This window comes from Pleurodeles waltl, chromosome 6 (assembly GCF_031143425.1).
Source record: "Pleurodeles waltl isolate 20211129_DDA chromosome 6, aPleWal1.hap1.20221129, whole genome shotgun sequence".
NCBI lineage: Eukaryota > Metazoa > Chordata > Amphibia > Caudata > Salamandridae > Pleurodeles > Pleurodeles waltl.
The window spans coordinates 319,062,786-319,072,675 of record NC_090445.1 but is presented as its reverse complement, the minus strand read 5'-3'; the positions used below and the strand labels follow the sequence as shown (position 1 = coordinate 319,072,675).

The window sequence follows — 9,890 nt, the reverse complement described above, 5'->3', positions numbered from 1 at the left end:
TTGCTCACACAAGCAGCATGTAAGATCTACAGACATACTCACCTACCTTGCAGGTTTGTTGCTCAGTAATGATGTTAGATTATTGCTATGGAGACTTCTTAGCTGGCAGAAGAGATCCATACTTCTGTTGACCTTGAATCTTAATATGGCACCCACGCTGAAAAACGTAGCAGACAGGTTTTGACAAGAGACTGTCAAAACTTAACATTAGTTGAATATTAAGGAAATCAACTAAAGGGAAATCAAAGAAACCAGAGGTGGAAAGTGATTAAATAAAACAGAAGAGAGCTGGCACATCCATAGCGGCGCCTGCGCTATAACAGTTACAAACACAAAGCCCCAAAATGTCCCAAATCGAAAGAAAATGGTACGACTGCTTCCCAGAAAGTAATTTATTGTATTTTCATTTATAAGTGAACATCATCAGAAGTAAAGAAACTGAATAGAAAAACAAGTGGCCCTGGAAATCCTGAGCCACCGCATAGCACCCTGCTACCAGAATCCTTTTTGGACGTTTGTTCTTTGAGAAGCCTCATTAGTAATTTCACATTCCAGGTCCCCATTGCCCGCTGACATTTCTCTCGCTGCCCTCTCTTTTCCTGGACCTCTTGTGCAGACCCTTCCCACTGCAAGGTCGGATACTCCCTTTCAAGGCCACAGACGTTTTTCTTCCCTTTGAGATAGTGGCAGTCGGTAAACTAAAACTCTGTGGCAAATGTAGTCACACCACCAAGGTGTATCCTGATTATATATACATGGTGGAAGCTCCCAACAGAAAACGTGAACAAATGTATGCATTTCAAACCTCTCCTACGCTAAAAGCCAAACTGCTGCTAAATAAAACACAATACGCGCCAATCTTGCACTAAAGTCGTGCCAGGCTTATCAAAAATTGTGGTGGATTGACCACTCCCGGTGGGCGTCAACCAGCAGGAAAAGGCTGCAGAATTAAAACATCAGTATTAAATGGTTGCTGTGTATGGTGTTTTGGGTTAAACTACTAAAATGTGGAATTCCTGTAAGGTAAACATAAGCAAGTCTTTTGTAGCAGGTCAGAACTAAGAGGGTTCCATCCCTGACCATGCACGGGCGTTAGTGGAAGGAAAAGGGCCCTCTATCATACTTAACTTGGCTGGAAAGCTAGGGTGCATCTCCCCTGCTCTGAAGATGGAACTGGGGAGGGGGCGCCTGGCTGTCACAGACAGGCACACCAAGTTACTGAGACAGCGCCGGGCTGATGTCCTGGAGCTCTCGGCACATTCCCCTCTCGTACTGGCATTCTCCTTCTGTCATCTCATTTTTCCTCCCTGTTTTTGCTTTCTCTCACTCAGTCATTCCCTCTTAACTTCTTAGATACCCTGCGTGTTCCCTGCTGCAAGCCTTGCTTTATTAATGTTGGTCTGCTCTCACCCATCCCTTTTATCTCCTACCTCCCAGTCTCGTCGCGTGGTCTCTCTCTTCCTCGTCTCTTGTTGGCTAGCAGTCATTTGCGTCATTAATTTGCGGCACCTGCTGTCATTTGTGGGCAAAAAGCAGGCGCCATCTAAAAAACCCGCGCTATCCACTCGGCCATCGGACGCTCAATACAAACGGCAACAGCTGGTATTTACACAGCAGCTGCAAGGCTGACAACGAGCGCGGTATGAAAAAAGCCCCGTATTCTTGTGCCCCTGTCACCGTGCGTTTGTCTCCTACCCTTTCCTAGGCCCTTCAGCAGTTGTCACCGTCTTCAGAATGCGCTTCCCGTGAAGGGGCGGCCCTCATTACACTATTTATTCGCTAGCATAATACATATACCATACAAATAGGTTTTCCTGTGTTTTTCCACGGCAAATATGTACTGAAAACGAGTCCTTTACCTCTTCAAAGCCTTACCCTCTGACGCGATCTACCATCGGCAGATTCCTGGGCGCTACTTATTTATTTATTTCCGTGAAAAGAAATCTGGACCATAAAAATGTTTATCCTGTACCTTACCTTTTTTTCTAACACTGATTTTAATTCCGAGCTAAAATTATTTTCAGACTGCAATTCTGTTGAATGCTCGTTTACTGCTGTAATCCTTTAGCAGAGGACTTTTGTCTTGTCAGAAATTCAATACAGGTACCTAACAGAAAGATCTTTCATCAAACTGGAAACAAATAACATGCAGCAAACCTCCCGTCTTCGAAAAGCAAGATAGGTTGCTCACCACAGATCCGCTAGATTGGCTGTTCGGCACGCCCAACCTTGTAGTGCACGAGGGCTACTAGGACCTGACAGAGGCAATTCACGGTACTTATGTCAAAGTGCACTGTTGGCAGCCCACCACCATCTCAGCAAGGACAAGTGAGGCAGCCAGGCAGCTCCACCGGAGGACTAAGGGTGACTTCCATAAATTGTGAGAAATCCATTTTCATCCCAGCAAACAAGCATCTTGCATATGAAAAACGTGTACTTTTTGGAAGCAAGCAAATGCGCTATCCTCCCAAGACGAGACTCATATCACTCAATCAGCAAATCCACCACTTCGAGCCAAGTTATACGCTTTCAATGAGACCTGCAAAGTCTCTACTGGGGTTTTTATCTTGCTTTTCCTTACACTGCGCGAGAATATTCCAAAAATGCCTGAAGCACCAGTTTCAATGAGTCTTGATCTAGTGCAGGGATAAGACACTGACATCCCATATGACAACATACATCCTACAATGATGTAATGAGGAACTTATCTAGCCTCCTTTATCACTAAAGATAAGCGGAGGGAGACAAAGAACATGTCACAAACATACTGGAGTTCATGACAGCATGCTGGGCCCAGGTCCACCTCTTCTGATGGTGGAATCCACATTTTTACTACTTCACACTGACAATGCGAATGTAATGTGTTTCATCAGGAGATACCTTAGATACCTGTAAGAATGGGCATTTAGGCATCAAATCTCACTTCCACCGTCCATTAAAAATGTAAATGCAGGCAATCAAAAACACTGATGAGAGATGAATGCAGGCATTCCAGTGAAGGTATTCTAGTGATCAGAGAACACAACAGTTTTGTTTGCCACCAGAAGCAAGGAAAAGTGATACAAGTTCTTGTCCAGGGATCCAGTACAGAACATCAGGAAATGCTCTTTTAATTTTTGGGTGAATACGTTTCTCCACCCTTTCACTATATTTACCCTTTTGCAGAAGGCGAATCAGCTGTCTGGGCATAAGATCAAATGACCATTTCTAGAATGGCTCTGCCAGTGGTGGTACCCAGATCTTCTGCATTTCTAGGATGCAGCTCATGTGATACTTGCCTGCATAGCAGGCCTCCTGTACAGAACAGCATATGAGGATGTACGGGCACAATGTTGCATCTTAACAGGATGGCTAGACTGCAACGGTGGTCAGATACAAGCACTTGGCTTTCAGCACAAATTAATGCACATTTTCAGAAGCATATCCGCCTCTTGCTATATCCTCAAATGCTTTTAACTATAAACAGGTCTACAATTACTGCCTTTAGGAAAGACTGAACTCGTCCCCTTGCCTGGGAAAGGATACAATAGTTCACTTCATTACATTTTCTTCTAACATCTTGACGAGTCAACATATCCCACAGAAAGAACCCAAAACAAACTTCATTCTTCATGTTCCTAGTCATCAAGGAATTCTCAGTAGTCTACACGAAGCATTCACATTTGCACGAATTAAAAACTAGCACCTGGCCATAATCATGCATGAATAGGTGAAATAATTCACAATGAAGAGATATGACCCAGGCTTGTAAGGGGAGCGTGGGTAATAATTCTTTAGATGAACTATAAAAATGGCCTCTCATGTGGAAAGAGTAGTTTTGCATAATCACCTGACATATTTCCCCTTATTACAATTTCATTATGATATTGGCATACCAGATTTGCTCTCCATCTTCTTGAAAAACATGTCCTTGGTGACTGAGTGACTGCCCCACTTTGACAAAACTCAGGAGTAAGAGAACTTTAATACAACTGTCTGTGCCCTGCCAACCTGCATGGATAGCCAGGATATCCTATAGTAAAGTCTCCACTGCAACCTTCCTGGAAAAAATAACCATGTTCATAAGCATGTCTGTCCCAACTCCAAAGTAGACTAGTGGGTTGACCAAGCCTCGCTGAACCCAAAAAAATAAAGGGGAAACAGATTTCCAATTTCTTCAATCATACGTGGGTTTCTGCCCACACCTCCATTCTGAAACTTATGAATGATGATGAAATTACTATAAACGGAGAAGGAAACGCTTCTAAATTGCAATCTTAGTCCTTCAATCATGGAAAACTTAATACGTGATCATTACTTCCATATGACTGAGACGTTCAGTTGTATCTTCGTCTTTCATAAAAATAGAATTGAAGTAACAGTCATTGATGGAGGTCACTCTTGAGCAACTTAGTCGAGATAAAGTCCAGCCTGCATGTGGCAGAACGAACAAGTGCCCTTTATGTGACTTACTTTGATTTTATTTCATAAGTACTCCAGAGATCCTAATGAGCCACTAAAATCATTCCAGGAGTAATGATAAAATATGGTAAATCCTTCGTAACAGCAAAAGAAAGATGCAGGTGTCGACCATGGGTGTATCTGAAGTGGGTCTTTCCTGTTATCAATGAAAGTACACCCACAGTGCCCTTTAAATTGGGGTGTTTATCATTTGTGGGAACATGGAGTTGAATAAAAGTAGTGAAGTTGCAAGTTGGGGATAGACACCCATGGCTGAGGCCCATAATTTGTAGTTTCTTGTAACAAATGTACTTTTACAACCCCTCCAGTAGATGACAGCAATATGCATATCAGGTGAAACTTTAAAAACCTGTGAAAAAGTCTGCCAGAGGAAAATTAACTTTTTCACTTAGGGCTTACTTCAATTTGTGATTTTACAGCACAGAGCATAAAATATGTCATCACCCGGCATCATGGCCCTCGTTTTATCAATCTTGGAAGGAGAGAACACTGCGGTTCAAATTGGTACCTAGTAGGTTATACACACATCTGTGCAATAGGCACATACAATTATCTTACTGGCTTAAACACAAGGGCCAGTGAGAAAGAGGAAAAAAGGTCGATATGCACATAAAATTATCTTACTGGCTTAAACACAAGGGCCAGGGAGTAAGAGAAAAAAGAACAAAAGACAGCAAGTCACTGGGAAAGAGTGAAAAAGAGACATCCATGATAGAGAACTATAATTTTAGTAAGTAACTGCCTCCCCCGTCCTCATCTCTGCCTACCTTTACCAATGCACCCCTGTCCATCGATCTCTTGCCCAATCTTTAATTATTCCCTCTGAGGACTCCAGTCTCATTGCATTGTCTTAGCCCGTCCTCACATTCTCATCACTTTGTTCACTATCAGTCTGTCACTCTGCGTGTCTCTGATTTTCTTATGCACCTTTTTCTGATGCTGGACTACCAGACTCTCTGTGATAGTCTCTTCATCTGTTTCCTGGCTTTCTCCTTAACCATGGTCCTCCTTCTCACAAGAACTGGTTTCTGCGACGAAATCCTGCATCTGTAGTTCCAAGGCTCCCCCTTTCTCCTATTGGACAATGAACCTAGTGCCCTGGTAGTCTTAAAAGCAGACTCTTCTTTGGACTCCAGCCACTTGGCCTACTGTGCATGCAATAAAAGCACATGCTATGAATCCGTACTACACCACTGTAGCTCCTGTCACTTAGGATCTGCCAGTCAATGAGGTAGGAGCTGAAAAATGTATTACATTAAGAAATTACAGAGATCATTGCCCTAGTGATTCTGCTCAAGTGCTGCAAATGTAATTTGTAGGATGAAGCCCTACATGCATCAGTAGCCTCTCCCCCCGGATCCACCTGCCCTTCTTTTGTATCCCCACTCAGCGGTGATGAACCCTCTATGGCAGATTCAGTTTGTCCTATGTCACTCAGAATGTGTCCGGTGCTGATCATAAACTGCCACCGGGGTGCTATTTCCAAATCAGGCATGTTTATATTCGTTAAGGCGGCAGCCCTTGCCGGATGACCGACGTGTCCCTATGGACGGCTCCTTTAGGAAGTGTCAGTGGCGCTGCAAATCTTGTAAAAACAAAGCCCATCTACTCCACCAAATCTCAGGGGTCCCCAGCTTCAGCAGACTACATTATGGTTCCGGCATCCAAAGGACCCCATTTCCATTTGTTTCAAAGAAGACTCAAATACACAGCACAGAGAAATGGCGAGAAGGGGCTGCTTCACAGTAAGAGGCAAGCTGTCAGTACCCCTTGATCCTGAGGAAAGGTGAGCAAGAGAATCCCATGCTCGAGGCCTGAGTATGCACTGCACGTAGGAAAGGAGCACAGAGTCATGTCCACACGCAATGCCCCCGTTCTACCGGTAACCCAAGACATGACCACCTCCACAGCCAAGTCTGCAGAGGAGGGTAGGCCCATGAGTGAGGGCATCTGCAAGTCCGATGGAATTATTGGCTCTGTGTGGTGGAGGCTGAAGCATCATCTGCCAATGGAGGGCTTCTGTGGCTAGGATCCCTGAGGTCATCCTCGTGGTATTCAGCTTGGCGGTAATCCCACAGGCGGACATTTCCATCCCACTGCCAAGAAAAACAAAGAGGCAGTATAAGTGACAAGTGTACACTTCCAGTGGCACAATGCAAAGAACTGCAATGGTAAATTTAAACAATAGGTGAGAATACCACACAGATTATCTAGGGCAACAAAATATAGAATTTCACATTAAAGACAAAGAAAAGAAGTTTGTCATCTGTACCTACACTTTGTTGTGGGTTACACTATTCTCTTGGACTACTACTAACCTCTATATCTGGCTGCATTCCAAGCAGGTAACACTTGCTATTACCTCTAGCCTGGATCTCGATCACGTTTTCATCTGACCCTTTTTGGTTTGAAGTAACTACAGTTTCAGCCTACACCCCATTCAGTGTTGCCACAGTTCGTTTCCTAAAGTAGCAGTAAATGAAAATGGTCTTTCTACTTGGAGGTAAGGCATGTCTGCGCCCCTCATTGCTTCATAGTGGAGGTCTGTTGCGTTCGTTTGGCGCAATATTTTAAGGACTCACTATACTCTCAAACAAATATGCAAGATCTGTTTTTTGTGAAACTCTGACATGTCTCCGTCAGCACGTGAAAAGTTACTTATCAGTAATAAAAGGTTTGCATGTTGTTTTGTAGGTGAAGGTCCTCAGAAGAGAAGAGGGAAGTACAGTAGGGGCTACATTTAAAAGGTGTACTTTCCATCTCTAACCATCCATTTGGAATCATACGTGTATGACATGGTGGCTTCCAAGAATAAGCTCTGCGTCTTCCAATTAGCTATGCTTGTGTTAAGGTTTCAGATCTGTCCTAAGAATGCAGTTTTCTGGCCCAGCCTTCTCAAACAACTCTGAATCCCATTGCTAAAAGTCTGATGAAGCGGGCCGTGGTCCATCGATTTCAAAGTGCATGTCTGCTAGCTGCGCATGACAGCCTCCAGCCTTGCTCCAGCACAGGCTTTCCGTCGTCTTTGAAACGTGTCCCAGTTGATGCTGGTATTTCTTTGTCCTGAATCCAGGATCCAGGTTTCTCAACCTGTTTGTAACTTTCCATGTGTTCCAGTTATGCTGTTTTGTTGCTAGCCTCCTTTCGTGTTTGTTCTCTATGCATCATCTTCTGCTTTTCCTGTATTCTGAATGGAAGTATTCTGAAGTGCAGGTACTGCAGCACTCTGTTTTGAGTATGTGACCACTGGGCCAGTTCTAGGATGTGTGGAGCCCTGGGCAGAACAGTAATAAGCAAGCCCCATCAAAGATTTAACATTCCAGGAACTCATAACAACATCCCAGGAACTGACAAAAACTGCTCATTAAATTCCTGGCATTGTTGAAGCAGCTTTGCAACACAATACTTACCTGGCATAAGTGTCATTAAATTTGCTAAAATATAAATAATAAATCTAAAGAAATAAGTACATATATCTTAAAGCTTTATTAAGCAAAGTACTTAACAGTAATCAAACTGGGTGAAAATGCTGGAGCCAGGACTCACCAGAACTGATATGATTACGTCGATTTTTATTAATCGTTTTCAGATTAGTGCATGATTAAAATTTCAAGACAGATTGTCCCAGAGCTATTCAGCGGGGCTTCAAGTGACTCCCAAGCCCTCCCTTTACACCAGTGAAGTTCAGATAAGCTATTTGGTTTTCAGTAGGCACCAGTGATTATCATAAAAGGATACGTTAGATCTGGTGAGTGCTGCAAGAAACAGAAAGCACACAGTTCAAAATATAAGAGGAGATGGTACAAATGACAAGGTGGGGTGGCTAATATATTGGCAGCCAGAAGGACCACAGGTTGGACCACACTTACACCCTAAGCTCCTAAACACAGCAAGCAATCTCAAACTATTTATAGGAGGTGCTAAGGGCTGAACTAATTTAAAAGTATACACACAAGATGGCTAAAAAGGATCAACAGGATGTAGCCATGGGAAAAAAACTATTAAATGCTTTAGTGGGAGCCAGTCACCAAACAGGCAAGTGCATATTGAAGCAACAAAACAGGAGGGAATTGCTACAGTAGACTATGTGGACTTTACACCTATATCAAAAGGAAATGGAGCAGTGTAGAATAGGTAGGGTGGGGAGGTGGTGCTTGACTTGCAAAATAAAGCTAAAGTAATCCCAGAGATTTACATTTAAAAAAGGTGTGTCACATGTACCTAAAATTTGAGGAATCATTTGCCAAGCTGCAAAGGCACCAGACTCCTTCCCCTCAGCTCCTCTTCTAATAACCAAATTGCACCTGCCCTCATGTAAATCCACTGGATCTTGGTTAAAGACATAATTGAATTGAAGACACTTGCAAGACCATTTCCATCATTCACAGGTCCCTCCAGTGATGCTCCAGGCATCCTAACCAAACACTTTTGATCTTCCAACCTCCAATGTAAGATCCACCTCCCTAAACCTACTGGCAACCTATTCACATCAGTTCAATGATTGGCAGATCACTCCATGTGCATTGATCTAATCTATGGAATTCCTTCCCCCAATACTCTTCGGCTGCCTCCACGTCCAAACTCAACTTCTCCTATATACTCCCATTGTTTCTACTCACCTCTAACAGGAAGCCAATACTAACAATGCACCTGGAAAGCTGCAATTTCCCTGGGCCTCAATGTCATTACCTTGAGGTTTGGGATTATTTTTTGTGAGGCAGTTCACATCATACTGTGCTTGCCCAGGCCGGCCCATTGTTATTCTGCACATGACAATGAGGTGTGCTGGCTTTGTGAGCACAGTCAGATTGACACTGTGTCCATGAACACTAAGGCTGTAGCAGCCGTTTGAGTTATACACCAGCAGCTAAAACAGCGCGAACCCAGAGCCAAGTTTATACCCAGTAATAATAAAGAAAATATAATCCCATCAGTTGGGCCAGGCCATATCCCAGTCAGCTGTGGATTTTCTGCTTTTCCTATCTCAGCAGAGTCCTTGCCCTGGGCCTTGCAGCACTTACAAGGTGGACTACTGTTGGTTATCACTTTGCAAGACAGGGTTAAACACATGAAGACATCGGAAGAGGTTTGTTGGGTATTAGAGGACTATTAAACACAGAACATATTTATGGATATTTCATTCTATAAACACCTTCTATAAATCAGTTCCTTTTAAAGACATAACTAGGCTGAATGGATAAGGGTAAGTACTGGATGTGAGATTGAATAGTAAAGTCAAGAGGAGTAATAATCAGGCTGAAAATCAGCAAACACATTGAGGATGGTTTAAGATCATAATCCTTGGTGAAGGATGGCACATGCATCTCAAAACAAATAATTATTTTACAACCTCTTTTTAAGCCTTTTTTTTAGGTTTCGCCTGCACAGCGCTTGTGCTGTGCTTGGGAAATCTGTTGTATTTAATATAT

The 9,890-nt window shown here is 43.2% G+C and overlaps 1 protein-coding gene across 2 annotated transcripts in view; it reads right to left on the bottom strand.

The window, feature by feature from the left end:
• Positions 1–377: 377 nt before the first annotated feature.
• Positions 378–9,890, bottom strand: part of DCAF11 (DDB1 and CUL4 associated factor 11) — a 291,457-nt gene continuing 281,944 nt past the window's right edge. For both annotated transcript variants that reach the window (XM_069238129.1, XM_069238128.1), the window contains exon 14: positions 378–6,557. In XM_069238129.1, the coding sequence (XP_069094230.1) occupies positions 6,429–6,557 (129 nt within the window). In that variant the 3' untranslated portion in view covers positions 378–6,428. The remainder of the gene's footprint in view (positions 6,558–9,890) is intronic.